The sequence below is a fragment of the Lissotriton helveticus genome, chromosome 1_1 (assembly GCF_964261635.1).
Source record: "Lissotriton helveticus chromosome 1_1, aLisHel1.1, whole genome shotgun sequence".
Taxonomy (NCBI): domain Eukaryota; kingdom Metazoa; phylum Chordata; class Amphibia; order Caudata; family Salamandridae; genus Lissotriton; species Lissotriton helveticus.
This window is the reverse complement of record NC_136057.1, coordinates 1,154,477,446-1,154,505,032: the sequence shown is the minus strand read 5'-3', so window position 1 is coordinate 1,154,505,032 and position 27,587 is coordinate 1,154,477,446. Positions and strand designations below refer to the sequence as shown.

Below are 27,587 nucleotides of genomic sequence, written 5' to 3'. Positions count from 1 at the left end.
GGTGCTGGGGAGCCCCCAGGAGGTTATCTGAGTCAGCCCGTGGATGAAAAACTAACAACAACAAGGGGCCCCAAATTTTGTCAGCAGGGACCTCGGGGAACATACTTTGTACATGCAACAATGGTCCCATGCATACAAGCGATATGTGAAGAATAAATATAGACCAGCCGGACAGTGGTCTTCAATGTTTACTCAATATACAGGTCATTAAAACACAAGGAGTACCTTCCACAGTTCATCCAGTGTGGTACACAAGCCTGTGCCCAGCACTAACAGAACGGGTACAAAGGGTGAATATAGAGAGCGAAGAAGGGCTTTTTAAGGCAAAAGGACGTTTTCTGTCATAAATACAGTTGTACAGAATTTGTAAACATAGCACCATTACATCACATAGTAATCACGTTTAGTATTTAGGTGCTAAATAGGTCGACGGCGTTTCGGACCCCCTAGTAAATCACGGGGACCATCATCAGGACATTTCAATGAAAGCCTTAACAATAATTAGCCTCTAATTGCCTAGAAAGGGAAAGAAGGAAATATATACATTTAGATACATAGACTACAAAAAACTTTTTCAAAAGCAGGTAACTTGTAGTGACAAGTGAGGCACTAAACTCCAGGGACTTGGTGGAATTCAGAACAAGTGCAGTAACGTGGTGGCGCAATTGAGCATGCTGACATCAAGTGCCCAGTTTATAGAGCGTAAAGTTACATACACAACCAGTTGTGACTCACGGCACTGAAATCCTGGTCGGGTGGATACAAAACAGGTGCAAAAAACGAGGTGGCACGAACGGGCATGCTAGTTTCTAGAATCGCCAGGAGATAATTACATCAGCGTTATAGGAAGACCGTAGGCGATAAGGTCCGGGTGTTGGTCGTGACACATGCACGGTCGTGGGTTCTGCAAGGGCCCGTGGTACGTGGTGGTATAAACAGGTCGGGTCTGCACTAGGCGTGGATTCAATTAAGTGAGCGGATAAGCGAGGAGGGCAATGCACATTAAGGAGCCTACGAGCAGCTCGGAGCCGAGTCAATGGCGTGTACCGGATGGGTCCAGCTTACCAACGTCAAGTCTCGAACACAGATCATTATTGTAGACTTCCCTGTAACCCCACTAAAGAAATACAGACTCTGATTAGGCTTCTCACAACCGAGGCCTTGTCTAATGGCATTATTAGCAAACACGAATACAACTTCCTTAATATCACCAACCCCAGAATCCCGGTCATCTATACATTACCCAAAATCCACAAAAGGCTCGAAAACCCACTAGGTAGACCGATAGTGTCCGGCTGTGGGTCAGTGTTGGAACCACTGGGCCACTACGTCAATTATTTTCTTAAGGACTTTGTTCCAGTAACTCAATGCTACATCAGAGACAGCATGCATATGATTAATCTCATCGAAAACCATCCATACGATCCTGGTAATGAGACTCTATGTACACTTGACGTGGAGTCTCTCTATACTAACATACCCCAGAGAGATCCTTGCAGAACCCACGACCATGCATGTGTCACGACCAACACCTGGACCTTATCGCCTACGGTCTTCCTATAACGCTGATGTAATTATCTCCTGGCGATTCTAGAAACTAGCATGCCCGTTCGTGCCACCTCGTTTTTTGCACCCGTTTTGTATCCACCCGACCAGGATGCTCACCCCGCCAGGGGCCTGGCCGCTATTTTTCAACGTTTAATTTAACTCGAGGGAGCCCACCCCTCGGTTAATTGTCCCCCAGCCTCTGAGTGCCTGAAACGGGCCGTCGCGCTGCCCGCGGCGACCCGGAAGTGCTGGGCCGGCCGGCCAATCCCAGCGCGGCCCCCGGTGAAGGACCGGAAGTCCCGCCCTCGGGGCCGCGGCACGAAGGAAGAAGGCTGCTGGTGCTCACGGGGCTCCCGTGAGGAGGAGGGAGCCCCAGGAAGAGGAGAAGAAGCGTGGCCTGCTGCTGGGGCTCCCGTGTGCTGAGGGAGCCCTGGGGAGAGAAGGAAGTGCCGGCGAAGGAGAGCCGCCGCCCAGCAGAGAAGCCGCCGCCCGGAGGAGCCCCGCACAAGAGAGCCCGGTGAGTCGGAAGGGCTGGGGGGGGCTCCGTGCGGCTGCTGTTGGTGCCGGAGAGCGGCACATGGGCGAGAGTGGAGGTAGGGCGGCCCCAGCTGGCAGTGGACCGCCCCAACGTTTCAACGGAGCCTGAGGCTCCAATGCCCACATTTGTGTGTACGAGTCCTGAGAGGGCTCCGGGGGCATTTCTGTGTCTATGAGTCCAGGAGGGACTCCAACGACGGCCGCATTTTGTGCACGAGTCCCGAGAGACTCGAGGGGCCAGTTCTTTGTTTTAGGGCCCAGAGAGGCTCCAGGACAGTTAATGATTTTGAGTCCCCAGGGGGGGACTCCAACCATGGGGCATGTTTTGTTTGAGCCTGCGGGGCTCTACCCTGGCCATTTGTTTTAAAGTCCCACGGAGGACTTGGGGGCATGAGTATTTATAGAGCCAGATGGCTCCAACGCCCCACAACAGTTTCAGAGCCTGTGTGGCTCCAACGTGCGCAGAGGTTAAGAGCCTGTGAGGCTCCAACAGTTGGCGCAGTTCTGTTCTAGGGTCAGTGAGGACCCTGTCGCAGTTTGTCTCCAGCTGCCCAGCAATTAGTGGGCAGCTGCACCGTTTAGGCGCAAGATGGAGAGTGAGTCCCTGAGAGGGACAGAGATGGCACAGAGGTGCCCGGCCAGTCACAGCTGCGCAGCACTTAGTGCCAGCTGCAGCGTTTAGGCCCTTGTGATGTTCCCAGGTGCCCAGCAAGTAGTGGGCACCTGCACCGTTTAGGTTATGAGCCAGTGGCGCACCCCTGACTGGCGCTGCATTACAGCGCGCCCTGACATTCTGGACACAGGGCTGTTTAGTCCCTTTATTAGTTGGGGGCTGGTATGTGACTTTATTTAGGCGCAATTTGATTATCTATGTGATGGTAATTGCCTAATGTGAGTTTTGCGCAATGTGATGTGGTGCTAGGAAATGTAATGCATTTAATATGATTACGCACCTTGATCTTACACCTCTGAATGTTTTTATGCATCATGTGTTTTTGCGCTATTGAGTTATGTTCTGGCACCTCTGAATGTTTTTAGGCATCATGTGTCTTCCTGGATTTTACACCTCTGAATGTTTTTATGCATCATGTGTCTTTCTTGTTCTGGCACCTCTGAATGTTTTTATGCATCATGTGTCTTCCTGGATTTTACACCTCTGAATGTGTGGGTTTATGCATCATGTGTTCTTCCTTCCCTACACCTCTGAATGTTTTATACATCATGTGTTTACCTTTTTCCCTACACCGCTGAATGTGTTTTTGATGCATCATGTGTAATGTGTTCTTGCTTCTACCCCCAAATGTATTTTATTCTTAGGTGGTTGTGTTTTGCCTAGTATAGTTTATACTAAAGAGGTTATGTGTCCATGCGTGATCTAGGCCTATGGTTATTAGTATTGCGTAGTGTGTACCTACCTTTACCAGTAGTTACTGGTTGTGATTTATAACTGTTATTTTGTGCTATAGTGATTTTATATCCTTTATTCTAATTTCTTGACAGTATTTCTATTTCTACTAAGTGCTGATTATGACAGTGGCCCATGTGGCCCTGTCTTGTAAATAATCCCTTATGAATATTGCCTGTGCCAGTTGGCACAATGTACATATGTGATTTCTATCTGATGTGTTTTGACAATACAAAAGTTATTTTAATATAACCTTGTGTGGAGTTCCTTTTGTGGTGTGCCTAGGATGTTGTTGCTGTTGTGCGCTGGCGCAAATGCTTTACACATTGCCTCCGAGTTTAGCCTCACTGCTCGTGCCAAGCTACCAAGGGGGTGAGCAGGGGTTATCTTGGCGTGTGACTCCCTCGCCCTGACTAGAATGGTGGTTTTTGCCTGGCTTTGGCGTCAGCCTTAGCCTACCAGAAATAGCCAGTTCTAACAGACCCCTTTTATTTAGTACCCTCTGTGTGCAAGAATGGATCTCTAGCTAGTTAAAATTGCTAGGAGGTGTTTTTGTTTAAGCAGTCTTTTAAGTTTACTTTCGAGTTGATGTCTTCAATTTGGATTGTCCTATAATTCGATACACCTGACATCCAATTATTATTTGACTATATCTTGCTGCTTTTACTATATCACACCCTGACTCCTTTTAGGAAAGTGTTTGATGCTGGGCACTCGTGCTCCTGCTTAGCTTCTTTCCTGTAAGTGTTCACTGTGGCTTTCTTTCCTAGATTTCCTAGATTTACAACTCTCGCCTTGCATCTGAGGTCACACTTCTATGCCCTCCGTTGTTTCCCTTCAAACTCCAAAATCTTCTTGCTGTTACCATTCAGTAACTGTGCTGTCCCACCAGTCATCTTGCTGGCCATGATAGATTCTCGATAACAGAGCAGTTCTACCACTCACTCATAAAGAGGCACAGTTGGGAGGTCTGATCCCTTATGGGGCAAATACTTTCCTTACAGGTTTAAGCCATCCAAAATCTCTTGGAGGACGATTAGAATGGTGGCTCTTTGCTCTATGAATTGGCTTACAAAGGTGTTCTGATGGAGTTAGCTATGCATGAGATTAACTACCCTTCTACCTCGTTTCATGTCAAATCAGATACACAGAGAAGAAAAGCGTAATCACTTTTTGTACCATTTTGTAAACCCCTTTCAGTCCTCTCACTTCGAAGGTGGTTGATGGACAGTGGGAGTTTGGAAGTGTTATGCCTCCGACCAGTGCTTTACTGGTGATGTATATACACCTGCTATGCATTGATTTTATGTTGATTGTCTATTGCTCTGTTAGTGGTGGCTGTGGTAAAAGAAAGACTAACAAAAAATAGACTTAAAATTCACAGAATTTCCAGAACTGCTTTTGTTTTTTTGTTTTTTTACTGTTCCATAGAGCAAAGACAAATTTGTTATTTTGTGATGTAAATTAAATAAGTGTTCCTTGATTCGTTTAACATAGAATGAAAATCAGTGACATTTTTCTGTCGCCCTCCTTCCACTAGGTATTTGGCTGAGTTATGTGGCATTGGAACAGCTGCTGTGGGAGCAACACGCGGAAGCAGTGCTCCATTCCCAACAGTGAGTCTTCATCATTTCTCAGTTCAATCTTCTTTCAGATATAAAATAATTATTGCTTCACTAAAAATCAGTTGGTTTCCTCTACGCCCGAATGGCCTCTGCAATAGTGAGTAATGTGATACCCCAAATTAAGTAAAAAGCAAAACAGAGTCATTAGCCACTGATAAGTGATGTGCATGTGGTGCTTAACACTGAATTACCAACCATTTGAACAGTTCTCTCTGCAAATAATGGGTTATTAGCAAGTTAGTGATTTAACCAGTCATGTTCATTCACCATACTCCTGATAAATTGTATTGGCCAGTGAATTTAGATAACTCTTGTTTAAACATTTTTTTTATTAACTTGAAAAAAATATAGATGCCTGATCTGAAGCTTATTTCAACATTCAGGAACTGAACTGAGTGTTGTCATTTTTGAATTTTTAAAATATATGTACTTTGCTATGTATCCGTATATCTGATAGAGACTACTAGCCGCAGATTCCTTAACGTAGAACTATACCCAGGCGTGAGACTGGATCCGGAAACTTTTTGCCCAACATCCCTGCGTGCTATGGGGATGGCATCATGCCGCTCCGCCCAGGCGTCGCCCGCGTACGTGACATCAGCGAGGTCTCGTAAGTCCCACCCCGGCGCACCTACGTCATTTTTTTCCTTTTCCGCTTGCAACGCAGATCTGGTTCATGTTCCGGGCCTGTTTAGGCCTTTCCCTTCTATCCTTACTTGTGTTGTGGGAACAGTGTGCAGTTGCCTTTGGGCTTCAAGACTTGTTTGTCTTGTGGATGCTTGATGTCGGCGACGGACCCTCACCTCATGTGGTGCTAGGGGGAGGATCACAGCTCCACTGATTGCTAGGCGTGCCAGTGGTTGAAGCCGAAGTTGCGGCGGGAATGCCAGTTAAAACTTCTTTCAGCTCGCATGTCCAGGTCAGCTTCGTCGCCTCACTCAGCCTCTGCGGAAGGTTTTGGAAGGGGCCGTCATCGTCGTCATTCTCATCCCTCTCCTGTGCCACAAGAGCGTCGCTCCCCTGTGGATAACTGTCGCAGTTTGTCCCCGAGGGCTGGTCTCCGGCCTGTTTGGGGTATGGGCTCTCCGCAGGTGATGTGGCCCCGCGTATCGTCCCCCTACCCCCCGTTTCCCAGTGAGGGGGCGTCGAGAGCCCAGATGGAGGCATATGTGGCGGCTTTGCCGGCCTTGCTGGTTCCTCCTCTTCCTCCTTCCCCTCCTGGGACGTCAGAGGAACCCCTGCGCGGTATGAGGCCTTCCCCGGCGTCGCCGGCGCTGACTGGTTCGGATTCCGGCTTGGAGGATGTGGGCCGTTGGGATGCGGCCCTTCGGGGGTCTCTCCTTTGGACCACAGCACCCCAGCTTCGCCGCAAACTCCTACGGGAGTCCCTGTGGTGTCGCGGGAGGTCTCCGGGGCTCGGGTACATCTTCTTGGCCCTTTGACAAGGCGTTCCTGTCTAAGACTGAGGTGACGCAGCTACGGCACCGGCAGCAGCTGGCCCTGGTGGCGCCACAGGGGGTCGGTGGACTCCCCGAGGCTGGACGGGGACTCCTCATCCCTCCCCGGGCCCCTCTCGTTCCTCCGCGCAGGCGGCTGCCTCTTCGGAGGTCGAGTCGAGGCCGGCGGCGCCACAGGGGTCGGAGGGCTCCTCTTGTCCCCTTGTGGGTCGAGGCTGGCGGGAGACTCCTGGTCGGTCCCCGCGACCCTCTCGTCCCTCCGCGCAGGCGGATGCCTCGCCGGAGGTTGAGTTGGCCTTGGCGCCGCCGTGGGAATCGGTGGACTTCTTTCGTTCCCCCATCGGTCGAGGTTGGTGGGGGACCCCTTGTCCCTTCCCTGGTTGCTTCTCGTTCCTCCACCCAGGCGGCTGCCTCCTTGGAGGTTGAGTCGGCGACTCCCTTGACCACCTCGGCTCCATCCCAGCCCCGGTCCCCAGCGCCGTGTGAAGAGGTGGAGGCCTATCCGGCGTCTCCTGTGGTGTTGGACGACGACGCAATGCTCCAGGTTGCGGATTCTACAGCACCGGACAGGCGTCAGACCGCGGATTCGTCCTCGGACATCCCCTCTTCTCCAGAGGTTACGCGCCTGCTGGTGTCGTCCTCACCGGAGACGGTCTGCTGCATCGTGGCTTTCTCCCTGGTGTCATCGAAGGACAGCTCCCTGCCTTCGCCGCAATTTCCGCCAGAGGAACCACAAGTCCTCCACTCTTCAGCGCCTCCTTCTCACTGTCGGGGCTGGCCCTTGCCCACTCCGGCTGGCTTTGGGGACGGCTGCCTTAGTTTGCAGCTGTAGCCCACGGAGGAGCTGCTTTTTCCACCGCGGAGGCGGGTGCGGTCTTTTCCTCCACCCCTCTGCCAGTGGGCCCCTGCTGCAGACCGCCTTTCCTTCCATACCGTCGCTGTTGGCTCCACCTTCCCGGGAGGCCCGCTGGCTAGACTCTTGGGGCCGCAATATGTTTGCTTTGACCAGTGCAGCTCTGCAGGCCCTTAACACTTTGTGTGTTGGCTAGGGCCACCTCTTGTTTGTGGGACTCGGTGGAGTCCCTTGGATCTGCAGCGTCTCAGGAGGATGCTGGTGTTGATTTGCGGCACCATGCGTTAGATGGCCGGGAGCTGGAGGCGTTTATTCTGCGCTATGCTCTGGACATCTCGGAGGTGCTGGGTCGTGCGATGGCTTCTTCGGTGGCCCTTGGCTGCCATGCTTGGCTTCAGGACAGTGTGTTCCCAGAAAATGTGCGGGAACGGCTGGTGGATCTTCCCTTTGATGGCACCCTTCTGTTCCACTTCCCGGCGGACTCAGCCATCCCGAGATTCTGGGCGAGGCTTCGGCCTCCTCCTCCTCAGTGACCGGTGAGTTGTGCTAGATCTTGATGATGCTCTTCCTTTTTTGGGCGAGTCGCCCTCGTTGTTGTAGTTCTGTGTGTATTATGGCCACTCAAGCCCTCCTTGTTGAGGCTGTGGTTCTGTTGGCTGCTGGATGGCCCTTCCTTGCTGTGTGTGTTTTTGCCTTACCTGCCCCAGATTGGCCCTGAGATTAGGCCTTCTGTTTTTCTCTTGGGCTGCTTGATAAGCCTTCTGCTGAACTTTTTTCTGTTGTCCTCCGCTGCGGAAGGTCTTCCAAAGAGGGTTCCTATGTCCTGGGACTTAACTTACCCTATTTGGGGTAGTGGTAGCTGTTATATAGCTTATGCTGTGCTGGGGGTTGTGGTCGCCTTCTGCTCTCCATGGCGTTCATGTATGTTGCAGGTGTACTTTCCCCTTGCTGGATTAGACTGTCTTGGTGGTGCCCGGGGTGTCTTCCTCGGGGTCGCTGCGCTGTGCGCTAGGTCTGACCTGCTGTTTTTGCGACCTAGCATCGTAGCTCTGGTTCTGCTTCTTGAGTCGTGTGCACGGAGCCCTCGCTGCGGTGTGTCCGGGCCTTTCTTCAACTTCATGTTCTCTATCTTGGAGGCTGAGATTGTGTGTTCCTCCTCATTCTTCTTCTTCCTGGTGTAGCCTGGCTGGTCTTCCAGGGGGCCCCGGGCTGTTCTTCCTGCTTCCTACTGTTTTCTTGCTGTTGGCGCCGTTCTGTCTGGTCTGTTGCCTTCCGTCTGTGGTGGGCTTGCCTTCTTTCCCTCTTTTGCGTGGGCCTTCTAGGTTATTATTTTCCTCCTCCTTGCCTTAGCATTGGTTGGAGGTTCTGTTGCCTTGTAGGGGCGTGGGGTGCTTCGCCCTCCCCTGGCTTTCCCTTGGTTCCTCTGTTGAGGGTGAATGGGCTTCCTTTCTTCTTTTTCTTCTTCCCACTCCCCCCTTGGGGTTGGTAGTGTTCTGCTTGTGGGGGCTCCCCCTTGCCTGGGGGGACGAGGCTCTTCGCTTGTCTGTTGGACTAGTCCCCTGTGGGACCCTCTGTTATGTTCAGGCTGGTGAGGTCCTTTCGCAGACCCACCTTCCCCGGATGTAGGGCTAGGGTATCTATTCTACGTTAAGGAATCTGCGGCTAATAGTCTCTATTAGATGTACGAGTTACTTACCTTCGGTAATGATGTATCTGGTAGAGACGATTCTAGCCGCAGATTCCTTCACAGCCCGCCCATCCTCCCCGTTCTGCGAGGACCTTTCGTTTGGTCTTCTGCACTCGCCTCCTGGGGGGTTGCTATGTCTCTGGTGGGTGTATTCCTTGTTTTTTTGACAGGCTATTTTGTCCTGTTTTTTGTTCCTTCCTCCTCTATTTGCGCTTTGGAGGATGGATCTGGGGGTACTCCTGTGCCCCTCTGTTCTGGCTGTTCTAGGTTGGAGGCTTGCCTTTCCTCTCGTTCCCTCCCCCCCTCCCTCTTGGATACTAAGTGTACTGGGACCTCTGCTAACCTCAGAGTTGGGGTCCCCTGGTCGTGCCTTGCACTTTGCCCCTTGGGGGGTTGTCGCACTCTGTGACGGGGTTGCCTTGGAGGTTGTCGTTCCCTGTTTGTCTTGGAATTGGTGTCCCATTTTTATTCTTGATTGGGGGTCATGGCCCTGCTACATGTTGTTGTGACATATCTGCTTGTGTCCCTTGTCTCAAGGGGGGGGGGGGCAGTCTACATGCTGGCAGGGTGGCTGCTCAGGGCTGCACTCTGTTCTTTCTTCTTACCTGCCTTTGGGTACAGCAGTGTTGACACTGCTCCTTTTGGTGTTGTTTGTCACCCTTCCTTTTTCCAATTTTTCTGCTCTTTCGCACACTGTTCCCATACTCCCACAGTTTTGTCGGATGGCTCCGTGTTGTGGCGCAGAAAAGTTCTCTGAAGAAAACTGATAGGTGCGCCGTGGTGGGGCTTATGTGACCTCGTTGACGTCACGTACGCGGGCGGCGCCTGGGCGGAGCCACGTGATGCCGTCCCCCTGGCGCGCAGAGATGCTGGGCAAAAAGTTTCCGGATCCAGTCTCACGCCTGGGGATAATTCTACGTGAAGGAATCTGCGGCTAGAATCGTCTCTACCAGATACATCATTACGGAAGGTAAGTAACTCATACGTTCTTAAAATTGCACTTTTCTATGTTCTTATTGTCACATTTCCTTACAGGGAGTGAAGTTATTATCCTGTTTGTATAAAGAGGCCCTTGCGAATAGCAGCAACGAATTTTACCCTGTTCTCTTGTCACTATTGAAAACCTGCTGTGAACCGTACACAAGGTATGATTATGGAATTGCGTTGTGTCAATTGTTTCCCCATTTATAATCTTATAATTATAATTTCTGCCTGTACACTAGATTCTGCGAAGCTTGTTATTATAATTAAGACAAACATTAGAATTAATAGTAGTGCTTTGTCAAGCTATAGTGGAAAGAGAAGGGAGAATTCTGGGTTAATGATTGATAGCACATGTTTTTGAAGACATTTAGTATAGAAGAACACTTTTTCAGGACCAATCACAATCTAATTACCTCTACCCTGTTCAGCTCAGTGAGATGGCATGGTGAGTCTCGAGCCATATTTTGATGAAGAGATGGGGTCAAATCTACAACCCTGTGACAGTGTGCAAATGGCACTCAGGCTCAAAAGGGTGTCGTTTTGTAACAGACAAAGTTCTGGAAGGCTGCATTTGTGATAGATGCTGCAGAGGGCACACGCTCAAAAGAAGGTGAACCCTTTACAAAATAAAGGAATCTCCAGTGCACATGCAGACATTATTAAATTATCAGCACAGTAAGGATGCCCAGGGTTTCGGAATGTGCACCATGCAGAGTTGGCGCACATTTAGCAACGCCCTACCCATGGCAACCTTTAGAAGAGTCATGACTAATTTCAAGTTTCCTGTGGGGCCAACAATATGTACAGTCACAGTCTACGCTCTCTTAGGAAGGTTCTTGGTCCACGTCTAAAGGGCTGCACTGCCAGTATTTGCTTAGAACGTTCCTAAAAGGCAAATAAAATTATATTCAAAGGGTGTGTATTCCAGATTCCTATCCTGGTAAGATGGCATTTTTGGATTGTTTCCTGTCCTTTACTAATAGGAATTACACTGTGTATAATAAAAATGAATTGTATTGCTGATTTAATTGGTGGCAAATTCTGTTGCAGCCTCTATGGAGAGCTGTTGCAGCTCCAGCTCACCCAGAAGACAGGTTTGAATGTTCTGATCCCCTTTGCTAGTTTGATCCCCTTGTTTTATAGTAACCTATGATATTTGTTTTTTGTAAAGAGCAGTGTCTCCTGGAAACTTGCCAGGGCTGTATAAACAAGTGATAGCAAATTATAGCAGACTTGCATAGTCACAGAACAACGCCAACTGTTTTCCTGAAATGTACAAGTTTGGTTTCATGTTTTGAAAGATCATATTTGGAACAGTCACTTAAGAAATATGCAGTTGGTTATAAATGAATCTGTGAGCAGAATAGAGTGCTTTAAACTTGATGCATTAAGTTAAAGGAGCGCATGCAGAGCTGGCGATACATGATAAGGTAGTAATCAAGCAGTATTATTCTGATATGCATGTGCAGTAGAGATTTTCGAACTCTGATGACCATGGTAAACTATTTTTATAATCTAGCTTTAAAATAACCTTTTGTAGTCACCATCAAAAGTCTTTATTTGGTTAAATAAGATTAACCATAAAAGATCAATAAAAGTTCAAATACATAAGCCAATAAAATATATTGAGATACCAATTCATATAAAACTCCAAATAATACATTACACAGTGCCATAAGATACACCGAACATCAATTAAAATACAAAAAATCTAATAGCATAGAGCAAAACCTAGATAATTAAAAGCTAAATCAGTCAGACATCCAGAGACCCTCATGGCTGATCAAGTCAACCATTACATGTCCTTCTGAGGTTAACTGCTACAGTTAAAAATCTAGCAGTTGAATAGCTTGAGCATTCATCAGACAGTATCTGTAAAAACATTAGGGTGGGACTTCTACCCCTGAGTAGAGGCAGAATAAAATATTTTGGAGGCTTGTAGAACTCACAAAACATGACCAAGTGTAAGATATTTTGTGTGACCATAAGTCACAGCCACAAGGACCCAGATTTCTGACTTTTCAAGACGCTTTAGGGAATGCTAACAACCTTGGTAGGAAATTCAGCCTAAGTCTTGTTAGCAAGAATCAGTGTGAACAATTGCTAACAGATCACAAATATAGTTTGATAACATGCAAGATTTTCAGGAGAAACAACCAACAAAGGGCTTGGTAGTTCCTCGTTTTCTCTTAAAAACCGTTGCCACATGAGAACGTTTTTACGGTACCAAGCTAGGTCCGGTTTTGTGACGGAACTAGGGCATTCAAATTTTGCCCGTCTACCCATATTGAGAATAGTCTCTTACATACTTCAACCACCATAGGATAGACTGCTATTTATCTAAAGTAAGAAAATCTCTTAGGATAGCCCGACTCAACTTACACCCAGGTCTAACCCATATAGTGACCCATCTCACGAGGGACGAAGACCCTTTAGGTCTCAAAGGTAGGTAAGTGCCAATTCTTGATGCACAATATAGGAAGGAAAGGACTGACAACATTTATTTTCAACAAGTTGCAAGGTGACAATATCTGCTTACCTTCAGATATCAGAACCATAGGCCACCGAGCACACACACTTCACCTGATATACTTTCAACAGGGCAGTTATTGGCTTTTTGCCCAACGAGAGGAAAAAGTAGAAACAGAAGGCGGCAGACCTTAAAAACACATCCTTTTTACTTGATAAGAGAGGGGACCAGGCACCAGCACTGTCAGAAAGGACCCCAAGATAAGGATAGGATGTCTCCCTAGGAAGTTTGTGACCTTGAACATGAAAGATTCTATTCTTGTTGTTCATAAAACTCACTACCAAAACAAAAACGTATTCAAATTGGTGGACATGGTACATCCATAAAAGCCACAAACGAGTTAAATAACTTCTGAAGCCCTGACACAGTTCTGGCTAGCAGAACTGAGTCATCTACTATAATAGTGTAGGAACTGAGCGGTTCCCAACTTTCGGAAGATCTATCACATTTGACAGCGGAGAATTTTCTAAATAATTTCTATATAACAAAAACAAAAATAGGACCTTTCTCCAAACGTGTAGGTACAAGAACTGTCATTGTTGTAACAAACATCTAACATATTCTTATGTAAATCACTCAGGAAATACTCCAGGTCCACTCCCAAGGACCAACGTTTCACCCTATTTACTTTGTCGAAGGCTGAGGTAAAGTCCATGAAGGACAAATGGATAGAACCAGATCTGGCTACTTGATTAATGATGAAATACAGATTCTTATGCTCCTCGATCATACCCAGGTGAGGTCTGAAACCATTTTGCAGATCTGAAATAACATGGTTTTGCTCCACCTTAGATGTTAACCTATTGAGGATAATCTTATTTATGACCTTCACAGCAGAGTCAGTCAGCGAGATGGGTCTATACTGTGCCGGACTGGGAACCCAAAGCAGCCCTGGCAAATGTTGTCAGACCAGCCCCCATATGGTGCATAGAGAGTGCAGTGAGCAAGCCTGCTCACATCAAAGGGTAGTTTTGAGGGGTTACCCCCCAAGAACATATGGGAAAAATGGTGCACTCCACCAAACATTTATTATTATATATTACATTGTATTCACTTTTAAATCATAGTAAATTATGACTTTACTGTGCACCAGGATACAACAATCTTTATTGGGGCCCTTTAATGGTTCCCTCATTATCACCCTCTAACAGTGCCCCTCATCTCTCCGTAGCCTCTCTATCACATGTAATTTGTTATAGCACCTCTCATACCAGTGTAGGGTGTTGGAGCACTTTACATCACACACAAATAGTGAGACAATCATATGTGTGTAAATCAGTGTATAAAAAATGTTGCATAAGGCAAAGAGAACTACAAGGTGTAGGATTCACATGTCATCCATACTGGCAGGCATTTTTTTAGACTGCTTTGTCTGGAGAAGAACAAACGCAGGATTCAGAACATAACTCAGTGGTTAGAGTTGACCTTAATAATAGGAATTTATTTCTATCCAAATTTAGCAACATCAGGATAATGAAAGACTGGTAAAAAACAGCAGGCATAACTCTCTGCGGTAACTTAGATGAGTAAATACTGCCACTAGACTAAACTCCCATCTCTCTCTAGTAGATACATTAATCACCAGATTTATCTTGACACTATTATGGTTGCCTGAAAACTGTTGGATATGCAAGGAACTTGGCCCTGCTTTTAAAACTGCTGCACTACTACCAAACCACCAGCCCCTCCCCCACCCTTTCAGCTTCCCAGGAGACGCCCAAAGCCTGGTACGGTTAGTCCGGACTTCGGTCCACAGCAATGGGGAGCATTTTTATCTCCCTTTTTAAAGACAGGTATGATTATTGAAGTAGACTAAGAGGAAGGCGGACCTCCCCTTAAAGCAACACTAATGGTTTCAGTAAGCAAACAAGCCCAGACGTTCACTGATGTATAAATCAGGTGGAATCACGTTTGGACCAGGGACTTTACCTTTTGTCAGCAACAGGATACCAGCCTTCACCTCCTCCAACTAAAAGACCAAGTAACTCCGACTCTGAGGCGATACCACAATATTGTGGTCATCAGGTTTAGTGTCCTAAGTAACCTCAAAGTCCCTCATCCAATAACCGGTAAATGTGAGATCAAACCAAACCACTATCAGATCCAGAAAAAATGGGGTAATTAATGATTTCCCCAAACTTAACACTATTGGACAAGCAACTCCGGTGGCTCCAGAACCACAAGAAGCACAAACAATCTTCTGCTGAAGCCTCGAAGATTCCGGAAGGAAAAAACTTACAAACGCTCCTTCTCAGGAATGGCGCCTAGGATCTGGAACTCACTCCCTCCTGAAACCAGGCTCATCTCCTCCACTCTTCTCTTTAAGAAAGAAGTTAAAGCTATCCTCATGGCTAAATACACTTGAACTGCTACTTTTGATCTTTTAAGACTCTGCGTCGATTTGTACTACCTGTTTGATCCCTTTGCACATGTGTTTTACTTGTATTATCGACCTACCTGATTGTTCATGCTCCCTCTTATTTGTACTACTTGCATTGATGACCTACCTTCTTAACTATGCTCCCTCGTGTACCCACCCTACCACTCACTTACCCCTTGCCTTTGTAAAGCGCTCTGTTATCTGCAAAGATCTTGTTCGCGCTATATAAAACTTTAAAAAAAATTTAAAAAAATAAACTGACTTGGAAATGTTGTTTGTATGCCTTATCCCTTGGAAAATTCTTTCACCTTTTGAGCTTTATTTTATAACTCAACCAACAGGAGGCTATTAAAGCATTGTCTTTAGGGCTGGACCGCATTGCCTATTGTACATTTCTTTAAGCTTTAGGACAGTTTATCAAACCGTCTATTTAAATGAAATAATGAAATATGGCTGTGAACTGTCAAAAAGTTCTGAAACCTTTTTAGGAGGTATATAAGAAGCACTCTGAATATTGTGATCAAGAGAGTCTTCTATCAGCCAAATGATAAAGTCTTTAGCGCAACTGTTGAAGAACTCCACCATAGAAACCACAGTAACCACCCATGACCACTTCAGGCTCCTGACCTAATGGGACGCCTTGACCCCATTGCTGATGATCCTTTGAGAGTCCCTATCTGACAACGTTTCCCATCTCCACGAGAGACAGACAAAATTATGGTCGCTGAAACCACTAGATTTTATGTTAATGTTGCTTATTAAAGAAGAGGGGCAGAAATGAAAATAAATTCAATGGTTGATGAACAACTACGCCCTGTGAAGTGGGTGGTAGAGAGCTGACCAGGTCGTTAAAAAGTTTATCCCTGTAACATACTAAATTACATTCATGCAAATGGAGCTCATGAGATCCTCTAATCTGGTGTGCTCCAAATGGAAGGTATCACTATATGTGCATCTAAACTTCACCTTAGATGATGGAACCATCCCTGCACCATGGGTGTATATTAAAATCTACCAATAACATAAGCCTGCATGGGGATTGACAACTCTCCTTGAGGTGTCTAAAAGTGATCTTAGCGAGTGGAGATGCTGAGCATTGTTGTTTGCGGAGTTAGCCTTATAACTATTTAACAGCAAAAATGTGGTCAGTTTAGAAAATGTGATAGACGCATCCTGGATTAAGGGAGACTGTATAAAGCTCTTCGAGCTTACACTTGAGAGAGTGGATTCAAAATTAACATCCCTCCTTTGGGTCTGCCAGAAGGTGAAGGGATCGCTGTCTAGGCAAAGGATATATCACTATCCAAATGGACAGTATTGGAAAAATCCCATGTTTCATGCAAACAGATCACTTGGTAATGTCTAATATTCTTAAACACAGCTCATTGTGTTTCTTGCTATTCAAACCGACAACATTCAAACTGACTGATTCTGCGCTAAAATGCATACTACCAACACACTTGGGAAGCAAACAAACAGAAGGGGCCTTCGGAGACTGAGAAACTTGGCATGCTTGAGGTAGCCCGCTGTGGTGCTTCCTAAGGTTCAGTGGAGCAATTCGATTTGATGTACAAATGTTGAACATATGAGAAATTGACATAGCACTCTGCAGGGATGGGTCCTGCATCAGGGGGGGAAGCCCTTAACTTGATGGAATCTAGTAAACAAAAAATGATAGCAGAGAAATTGAAGGTGGGGGTGCCATACTGCCTGAGAGCCTGCACCAGCACATGTGCAGCCACCACCCAAACCCCGTTGATTAAAATTGACCACCACACAATCTCTCCCAAAGCATTTCAGACCCACACCTACCGACCCAACCCATCTCCCCATGATAATGTGGCAACCGATGGGCCCCATCCTCACTAATGTGCTAAACCAATGCATAACCTTATTTTCTAGTTGGGAATAATCTTCCCTCTCTCACTCCTAAAAGTGCGGTACATTACCTAAAAGGATAACATATGGTCTAACACCAGGAGGCAAATGTAATACCACAACCTGTGGTGGAGCAGACAAATTCTTGTAACCAGAATCCTCTACTTGGATAAAGAGAGGAAGACAATGGGGGTAAATGAGGGTTGGCTCTTTAGGCAAATTAGTAAGCCCAGCTGGAAGGGGCATCACCAGAAAAGCATGGGTTGCAACAGAAGGTACCACGGCCACAACTTTGTCATGTATCCATTTAAGGTCACATTTACCCCCCCTAGTTGTATTTGAAGTATTCCCAGCTTGGATACCCATCTCCTTCATCGTACCAAACAGCATACCCTACTAACTCCTTACTAACTTCTCTGTAACAGACAGACTCTACAGGCACTTTCTTTGCTGCCAATAATGCAGCAAGGCCCTTGTTATGTTGTGTTAAAGCAATTTTTTGAGCACACGAATACCAACGGTGTGTTGAAGCTAGCAGTCCTGAGCAAATAAATCTAGCCAAGTTACTAAATGGCCAAGTTTTAAGTTCCTTCCTGAAGGCCATTAATGTAGGCAAGAATCTTATGCGGGTTGGTAGGCTATTCCAAAGTTTGATGGAGCCTGCTATAAAGCTCCTTCCACCTCAGTTGGCCTTTCGGATTCTGGGTAGTCGCATATGATTTGCCCCTTCCAAGCAAAGGGGTCTGTAGGGGGAATACCACTTCAAAGACAGCCCTAAAAACAGAGAGCCTATGTTGTGCAGCGCCTTATAGGTGATGCATAAGGCCTTACATTTGATGCGACTTCTTACCGGAAGCCAGTGCAGATTATGAATGTCCTTAGCCACCGATTGGAACTTTGGAATACCCAGGATTCTGCACCGTCTGGAGCTTTCTCAAGTGTTTTTCCTGTATGTTCAGGTAAAGGCCATTGCAATAGTCTAACTTGGTTAAGATTAAGGAGGCAAATACTGACCTTTTGCTATGATCAGGGATAAACAGCAAGATTTAAAAAAAAGTTTTGAGTAGATAAAAACTGAAAGAGGTGATAGTGTTGACTTGATGCCCAAAGTTCATTTTTTCATCAATTATTACTTTTTAACCTTGGTCACTGGAATGTGTAAGGGACCTAGTTCATCCAGCCACCAGGCAGGAGACTAATTAGGGGCCAAGTTTCCAAACAGGACTATTTAGGACTTTCCTGAATTCAGCTTGAGGCAATGCAAGCTCATCCAGGAGCTGACAGCTGGCGTAGTACCACCTTTGGCCGCTGTCAAATGAACTGCAAGCCCTTAATGGCCTTGTCCACAGCGAGCTGAGTTGAGTCTGACTCTTTCTTCATGCGCTTGCAAACCAAGGACTCTGAATCCAATGGGGTCCCTTCTGTGACAGTATATACCTGTTGGGTGTCCATCATATGAATTTCAGCTGAGACAAACATTCTCACACCACACTCAAGTGGACAGTCCTGGATGGGGTCCATGTGCTGTTGAGCCATACTGTTAGTTAGAGGCAATTTTTTCATGTCCCTGATCAGATGGTTAGATTCTTGGGCGTGAACATGTAAACCTAATTCCTCGTCCACAATTTTTATTTCATCATTAAGGACATCACATGCAGAGATAAAAATAAATAAATCATAAAGGTAGATTATTTCTGCCCCTTTCGGGGGCCCATTAGTTACTACTAATGTCATTAGACTTATGTCTTCCCATCCTGGTAGGAACACAAAAAAAGAGGGCGAAAGAAGGGTGGCGTGGGTCTGGTCTCAGACGGTCATATCTTGGCGTGGGGCAAAGGAAAGAGATATATGTGCTGTGACCCCCTCCTCAAGCCACTCGCAGCACAAAGGGATCCTGGACTTTGTAGTCCAACACAGTATAATCATATCAAAAAACAAAGCATCCATGCTGCATGGCAGAGGAACATGCTATAAGTGTGTAAGTGCAACAACCTCTATGGCCTTGTCTGTTGCTGAAGTAAAATGCAGCCTTTTCTGACTATGGTGAATCTGAAAAAAATATTTCCCTGTGGCAAGAAACTGTGGTGCTAAAAGATTTTATCAACGTACCCCCATATCTTTTTACGACAAGTTCTATTACCCTACCCTCAACCCAAAGAAAAAGTGAGAATATTGTGGTGTGCAAATTATCTTCTCCACTGATTGTGTTTTGGATTCAACATGAATACCTTCTGTTTTGGAAGGACTGAACATTTTCTCATATTGTCTGTTCAAGAGACATATTTAAAACCGGCTGTTGTGTTCAGATAGAGAATGTACATTCCCAACTTTGCATTGTAGTTCTGGAAACAAATGTGAAACATAATGTAATATTTAATGTGAGTGAACTTGGAAGATTGCCATAAAATTTCTGAGGCACTGAACTGCTAGACGGATCTAAACAACTGCATGGGTAAACTCCTTTAGAAACTGCATTACAGCTGCCATAGCTCCTTCAAAGTTTTGAGAAGATTGTGACTGATCATTAGTACGCTAAGCATAGATACAGGTGCACATCACTTGTGAGAAATGTGTGGAGGGGACTCCAGGTTGCAACGAAGCTTAGTCTCAGGATAAACAGAGTGTATTGGGTGGATGCCATAGTAACTGGCAAAAAGCGATCCTCTCTTTCCCGCTATAGTTGATCTCCTGTTGTATGACCTTTAAGAGCAACAGATTGCACTGAAGCATAATGGATTATATGTGAAGTTGTCAGGAATTGACACCGAGTGATATCTAAGTTCAGCTAAAGCATAGGTAGCAGAGACAACAGTGATTTTGACTTAAAAATAATCTTTTTAAACCCTCATGTATCAGTGTAAGTGTATATTTACATGTGAATATATATATATATATATATATATATATACATATATATACATATACATATATATACATATTCATTGAAAAAAACATAAGTTTTAGGGAAAGTTATAGTTAGTTGGACATTTCACTCGTACAAAACTAGAGAAATGTCCCCGTTATAGTTAGTTCAGCTAACTATAACTCACGCCCCCGCAATACACTGCTGATGACGTCACATATTACATCACTCATGACATGGTCAGTGACATCACTGATGGCATCTCAAATGACATCACTGATGACATCATCCATTGACTGTGTGTTTCTGTAAAGTTTAACTATGTTTAATATATATATAGTGAAAGGCGTATTGAAGAATGAGTGGGTGTATAATTGTCTGAATGGATGTTTTGGTAGGTGCGTGACTGACTATAAGTGAGTGATTAAAATGTATCTTACTGAATGCATGGGTTAGTGACTAAACTGTGTGAATGTCTGTATCCGTTTGTCTGTTGGTGTCTAAGCGGCTACATAGGTTTATGAATAGCTACATGAGTGTCTATATGGGTTATTGATTGGTTGTCTGAGTATCTGTATGGGTGCCTAAGTGTTTATGTGTGTGGGGTGTGTGTGACTCTGTGCATAGATGTGTGAGTGGGTGATTCACTGGGTGCATGGTTTCAAGAGTGCATCTGTGATGGACTGTATGGGTGGTTGAGTGTGTGTATGGGTGTGTTGGCGAGTGAATGTATATCTCATGGGTACATGTGTGTGTAACTACATATATGAAAGGCAGTATATATGTGTGTTGGAGTATATAAATGGCTATAAGTGAGAGTGTGTGATTGTGAGAGTGGCTGTAAGAATGAGTGTGTGCTTGTATCAGTAATTGTATAAGAGCGTAAGAATGTGCTAGTATTTGTATGAGTGATTGAGCTGGTGTGTGTATAACTGTATAGGTGAGTAAATGGCAGTGTGATTAATTATTTGCATGACTGACTAGGTGTGTGCATACCTCTATGGATGAGTGGTGGTGTTTGAGTGTCTATATAGGTATGAGTGCATATGATAGTCCTGTACTGAGTGACCATAAGTATGAATGACTGTACGGGTGAGGGAGTTGGATGTGCGTGTAAACCTAAGAATCAGTGAGTGTGTATGTAGTTATTGCTGTTGGAGTGTATGTTTTTGAGAATGGCAGTCTGTAATTTAGAGAGTGTGTATCAAAAGTTATATTAGGGTGTGAGAAGATGCATCAAATTATCACATGGATGATGTCATCAGTGATGTCATGAGTGATGTAATGTGTGACGTCATCAGCAGTACATTGCGGGGGCGCGTGTTTTAGTTAGCTGAACTAACTATAACGGGGGAATGTCTCTGGTTTTGTATGAGTGAAATGTCCAACTAACTATAACTTTCCCTAAAACCTATGGTTTTTCAGTGAATTTCAAAGGTTTTTTAAATGCTAATTTCTAACTATAACGTGCCTGAAACCTATGGTTTTTTCAGTGAATTTCAAAGGTTTTTCAAATGCTAGTTTCTAACTATGCCTGCAGAGGTAGGACATGTGAAGAAAGAAGAAAAAATGCACAGAAAGAAGCAAAAGAAATGCCAAAGAAGCAACAGAAGTCCCCAAAGGCGAAGAAAAGTGCAGGAAGAAGCAAGACATGTGCAGAAAGAACCAACAGAGGAGCAGAAAGAGGCCTTGTTACAAAATCATCCTTTGCCCACAACTTTTTCAGACGGGTACTGGTGGTAACTGACTCTGACTAACCAGGCCTAGAGCCATTGCTATGCTAAAAGACACTTAGAATACGGCAAAAACGCCTACTTACACTAGGGAACACTATGCGTTTGGATACCCCTATGATTAGCATGACCTCCTCTGTAAGGCCCTAGTACATAATAGGGCTGGGTAATTAAAACTACCTCTTAAAACGCGCTACGGGGCGTGGCACAGTGGTGAAGAGAGGGGGGCCTGAGGTGACGTGTACAAACCCGCCCTGTGGCCGTTTTAAGTTGGGAGATTAAGTCCCCTTGAATCCTGATGGTCCCTGGGGTCCAACTAGCCAACCAGGTACCTCTAGTAAGCAGCGCAGTGGCGCTTACTGGAGGTACCTGGTGGGGTTGTTGGCCCCCAGAGACCCTCAGGATTGAAGACAAATTAATTCCCCAACTTAAAGCACACCACAGGGCGTGTTTGCACACATGTCACCGAAGGCCCCGCCCCCTCCCTTCACCACTGTGCCATGGGGCAATTTAAGTTTGATTTAGTCCCCTTGAATGCTGGGGCTCCCTGGGGTCCAACTAGCCCACCAGGTACCTCCAGTAACCGCCACAGAGCTGCGTTGCAGAGAGGTGTAAAAAGGGGCATGACCTAGACCACCTCTCTGCAACTCAGCGCAGTGGCGCCTACTGGAAGCACCTGGTGGGCTAGTTGACCCCTCAGGATTGAAAGGGAATTAATTCCCCAACTTTAAACGCGCCACAGGGGATGTTTGCACACATGGCACCTTAGGCCCCGCCCCCTCCCTTCACCACTGTGCAAACGCGCCCGTGGCGCGTTTGTAGTTGAGGGATAAAGTCCTCTTCAATCCTGAGGGTCCCTGGGGGCCAAGTAGCCTACCAGGTACCTCCAGTAAGCGCCACAGAGCTACGTTGCCGAGAGGTGTAAAAAGGGGCGTGGTCTGGACCACCTCTCTGCAATGCAGAGCAGTGGTACTTACTGGAAGCACCTGGTGGGCTAGTTGGCCCCCAGGGGCCCTCAGGATTGAGATGGAATTAATTCCCCAACTTAAAACGCGGCCACAGGGCGTGTTTCCACACATGTCACCTCAAATTCTACCGAGGCACAAGATGGCTACCAACACTTCCTGGTTTGGAGTGTTGATAGGCAATTAGAATAAAGCTCGTGGTCAGGAGGGTCCGTGGATCCACTGCGCCTCTAGATATCGAAACTTAAATTTTTTGATTTGCTCAGCAACTACTGAATGGATTTACATCATTTATTGAAAAGGTCTCTTTCTGAACCCAGGGCTACCTCTTTGCCAAATTTGGTGTAATTCCGTTCAGCAGTTTCGGCTGTAACCGTGTCTAAAGTTTCCTATGGGAAATTGATTTTTTGACCTCTATTTTTTGAATTTCTCAGGAACTACTAAACGGATTTACACCGTTTAACAAAAAGATCTTTTTCTGAACCACGGGCTACCTTTTTGCCTAATTTGGTGTTATTCTGTTTAGCAGTTCGGGCTGTAGTAGTATCTAAAGTTTCCTATGGGAAATAACATGGAGAAAACACGTTTCGGGGCCCCCCTTTTTTTCTCCGCCCCGCTTGCCGAATCACCCCGAAACTTTCAAGACAGGAGCTGATCAGAGAGCTCCACTAGTTTTGAAAATTTCGCGATGATTCGTCAACCGGTGCCAAAGTTATTGGGAAAAGAAAAAATGCTTTTTGAATAGAAACAAGGTCCTAACTTTGACTACCTACTGGCGACCGCCAGAAGGTAATATATATGTTCAGTGAATGTATGAGGAGTAGCTACCCTAAAGAAATAAAGGGTAAATTACTAAGGCTGCTGGTTCCAAACACATTGGGACCTGTTCACAAGCAGAAGTTTGTAATATTGCAGTAGTACTACTCGCATACTTCAAAATGCTATTCACTAACTTACGGACAGAGATCTCTGCTTCCATTGCATAGAAAAGATGCAAAAAGCAAAGTAGCAAATGAACGCAGATATCCTTGCAAGTAAATATACTTTTTTGTAGTAAATGTAAAAGGGATTAGAATGAGTTGTTGGAAAATCAGAAATACTTACTACAAAATAGGTGTATTTAGAGAGGGGTAAGGAAGGACTTGATAATACAAACACCCGTTCCCATTGCTATTCACAAACTATACTTCTAAAGCTACTAAAGGTAAATGTATTTCATCCCAGCCGTGAAGTAAGTCCAGCCTGCACATGGCAACTCACAGGTATTGCAGCATACTCCCATAGGAAATAATCAAGGCAAGGACTTAAAATAAAACTCCATAGAAAATAATTTTAAATTCATTAAATTATTTTGACTTCAATATTGAAAATATATAACATTTTTGTTACTGTCAAAATGTTATAATATAAATGAAGTAATTTGTGTAATTCCAAAAATGTATAATTAATGTATTTTTTAAATCATTATACTAAGCTTTTATTCAATTATTTATTTAAATTAAACAATAACTTAATTACATTTAGTAAGTATAAGTTCAAGTTCAAGTTCAGGCATTTATAGAGCGCACTACTCACCCAGAGGGTCTCAAGGCGCTAGAGGGAGGGGTTCATTGTTTATCGAATAGCCAAGTTTTCAGTTCTTTTCTGAAGGAGATGTGATTCTGAGTAAGGCGAAGGTGGGTGGGGAGTGAGTTCCAGGTCTTGGCAGCCAGGAAGGAGAAGGATCTGCCACCCATGGTGGTTTTTCGGATGCGTGGGACTGCGGCGAGGGCTTGAATGGATGATCTTAGTTGGCGGGTGGGATAGTAGAAGGACAGTCGGGAGTTGAGGCATTCTGGTCCTAGATTATAAAGGGCCTTGTGTGCGTGGGTAAGAAGGCGGAAAGTAATTCTTTTGTTGACGGGAAGCCAGTGGAGGTTTTTTAGGTGACCGGTGATGTGCTCTTGGCGCGGGATGTCTAATATGAGTCTCGCTGATGCGTTTTGGATGCGCTGGAGCTTTTTCTGCAATTTTGTTGTAATTCCGGCGTAGAGAGTGTTGCCATAGTCCAGTCGACTCGTGACCAGTGCATGGGTGACAGTCTTTCTTGTTTCGAGGGGGATCCAGCGGAAGATCTTTTTGAGAATGCGAAGGACGTTGAAGCAGGAGGACGATACGGCGTTGACTTGTCTGGACATTGAGAGAGAGGAGTCTAGGATGAAGCCAAGGTTACGTGCATGGTCAGTGGGTGTGGGCGCTGATCCCAGAGCGGAAGGCCACCAAGAGTCGTCCCAAGATGAGGGTGAGGATCCAAGGATAAGCACCTCAGTTTTGTCTGAGTTGAGTTTTAAGCGGCTCTGTTTCATCCATTCGGCTACTTCTTTCATACCTTCGTGAAGGTTGTCCTTGGCGGTGTTGGGGTCTTTGGTGAGGGAAAGTATCAGCTGGGTGTCGTCGGCGTAGGAGATGATGTTGAGGTTGTGTCGACGTGCGATGGAGGCGAGGGGACTCATGTAGACGTTGAAGAGGGTGGGACTGAGTGAGGAGCCTTGAGGTACGCCGCAGATGACTTCGGTGGGCTCTGAGTAGAAAGGGGGGAGTCGGACTCTCTGTGTTCTCCCGGATAGGAACGAGATGATCCAGTCCAGGGCTTTTCCTTGTATGCCGATGTTGTTGAGGCGTTGTATGAGGGTGTTGTGACAGACAGTGTCGAAGGCGGCGGAGAGGTCGAGTAGAATGAGGGCCACTGTTTCGCCGTTGTCCAGGAGTGCTCGGATGTCGTCGGTCGCCGCAATGAGGGCGGTTTCGGTGCTGTGTTTGGCTCGAAAGCCGTTCTGTGAGGGATCCAGGGAGTTGTTGGATTCAAGGAAGGCTGCGAGTTGGCTGTTGACGGCTTTCTCGATGACTTTGGCCGGGAAAGGGAGGAGGGAGATGGGTCGGTAGTTTTTCAGTTCTGAGGGGTCTGCTGTTGGTTTTTTCAGAAGGGCGCTGAGTTCTGCGTGTTTCCATATTTCTGGGAAGGTGGCTGAGTTGAAGGAGCAGTTGATGACATCGCGGAGTTGGGGAGCAATGATGGAGTCAGCTTTGTTGAAGATGTAGTGGGGGCAGGGGTCAGAAGGTGAGCCAGAGTGGATTGAGTTCATGAGGTGAATGGTATCTTCGATGGTGATTGGGTTCCAGGAATTGAGATAGTTAGTTGGAGGGGTGGGATCAGAAGGAGGTGGGGTGAGTTGGTCATTGGGAGTATTCTTGAAGCTGTTGTGGATGTCGGCAATTTTGTTGTAGAAGAAGGAGGATAGCGCATTGCAGAGGTCTTGGGAGTTAGTGATGTCGTTGGATGCTGCGGGAGGGTTGGTGAATTCTTTGACGATATTGAAGAGTTCCTTGCTGTTATGAGAATTGTTGTCGAGACGGTCCTTAAATGCTGATTTCTTGGCGGATCGAATTAGTTGGTGGTGTTTGCGGGTGGCTGTCTTGAGGGAGGTCATGTTGTCTGAGGTTGGTTCTTTTCTCCAATTCTTCTCCAGGGTGCGGCATGTCTTCTTGGATTTTTTAAGGTCATCATTGAACCAGGGAGCCTTTTTGCTGAATGATTTCAACTGGTGTTTTTTCAGGGGTGCTAGTTCGTCCGCACTGTGTGTAATCCATTGCCTGAGGTTTGTGGCCGCTTGGTCTGGGTCCGTTGTTAGAGTGGGAGTGTTTTGGCTGAGGGATGCGAGGAGTCGGTCGGTGGTGATTTTGTTCCAATTTCTTCGGGGAATGAGTTGTGGCCGGTTGTGGGTCAGGGTTGTTTTGTAGCTGAAGTGAACACAGCTGTGATCCGTCCAGTGGAGAGCTGTAGTGTGATCGAAGGAGATGTGCTTGCTGGAGGTGAAGATAGGGTCGAGCGTGTGTCCGGCTGTGTGAGTGGGGGTGTCAACAAGTTGTTTGAGTCCGAGGTTGGACAGGTTGTCCAGGAGGGTGGTGGTGTTGTTGTCGAGAATGTTGTCAATGTGGTAGTTGAGGTCTCCTAGAAGGATGTAATTCTCGGAGGCGAGGGCGTGCGGGCTGACGAAGTCAGTGATGTCGTCGCTGAATTGAGATCGGGTGCCTGGGGGTCTGTAGATGAGGGTTCCTCTAAGGGTGGTCCTGGGGTCGGTGTGGATCTGAAAGTGGAGGTGTTCGGCGGTTGCAAGATTGTCGTCAGAGCTGGTTGTAATTTTGATGGTGTTTCTATGGACGATGGCGATGCCTCCTCCGGTTTTTTTAATGGTGCGGTCTTTTCGAATGATTTTGTAAGTGTCCGGTATGGCTATGGCGATGTCGGGGGCAGAAGATGCGTTCATCCAAGTTTCAGTGAGGAAGGCAATGTCAGGTGACACAGTGTCGATTAGGTCCCAGAGTTCGGTTGCGTGTCTGTGGACCGAGCGGGTGTTCAGTAGGATGCATTTCAAGTCGTTGGGTTCGGAGCTGAGTGTGGAGGAAGTGTGTTTGGTGAGGGTCCTGACGCAGTTGAACTTACAGGAGAGGCAGGAGAATGGGCCGTGGGTACGTCCTGGGGTAGCTACGCAGCATAGAGGGGTGAGTCCTGCGTTGAAGGCGAGGAGAGTAGTGGCATCATAAGTTACTCTGGGGGTTGGGGGCGGCATAGGGCAGGGGGACGGGCGCTGGTCGCGGTCCAGGCGCGGACGGGCGTAGACGGGCTTACCTTTGGCGCACCTTCGGCGCGAATGGGGCGCGACCGCTGCGCGTGACCGCTGCGCGCAGGAATACCTGTCATATGCGGATAGAAGAGGGGGAGGGGCGAGGGATGGTCAGCTGGGAGGCGGGAGCTGGGCGGGGATCTGGGCAGGGAAGGCACCAAAAACAAACAACAACAACTGCAAGCTGAAGATGGCCTCAGCCAGAAACGAAACCGGATTGGGGCACAGAGATCGATAGTGCGATCCTGATGTCAGTGGCACCGGTGAGATCAGGCAGCAATTAGTTAGGCAGGCAGAGTATCAATTTTAAAATATTAAATACAGCGTAGTTAGGCAAACGGAGCGCTATGGTCAAATAATGTTCAAAACCCAGTTAAAGCGTTGATGGGTACTTGCGCTATCTCGAGGCAGGCAATGGCAGTGAAAAGAGCGAGGCGAGGAGGCAGAAGCACTTCAGGTGGCAGGTAGAGCGGGGAGCAGC

General features: G+C 46.4%; 1 protein-coding gene across 3 annotated transcripts in view; it reads left to right on the top strand.

The window, feature by feature from the left end:
- The window catches only part of TUBGCP6 (tubulin gamma complex component 6), a 610,570-nt gene that overhangs the window by 208,269 nt on the left and 374,714 nt on the right, over positions 1–27,587 (top strand). For all 3 annotated transcript variants that reach the window (XM_078678997.1, XM_078679005.1, XM_078679003.1), the window contains 2 exons: positions 5,031–5,106; positions 10,148–10,257. In XM_078678997.1, coding sequence (XP_078535123.1) covers positions 5,031–5,106; positions 10,148–10,257 — 186 coding nt within the window. The remainder of the gene's footprint in view (positions 1–5,030; positions 5,107–10,147; positions 10,258–27,587) is intronic.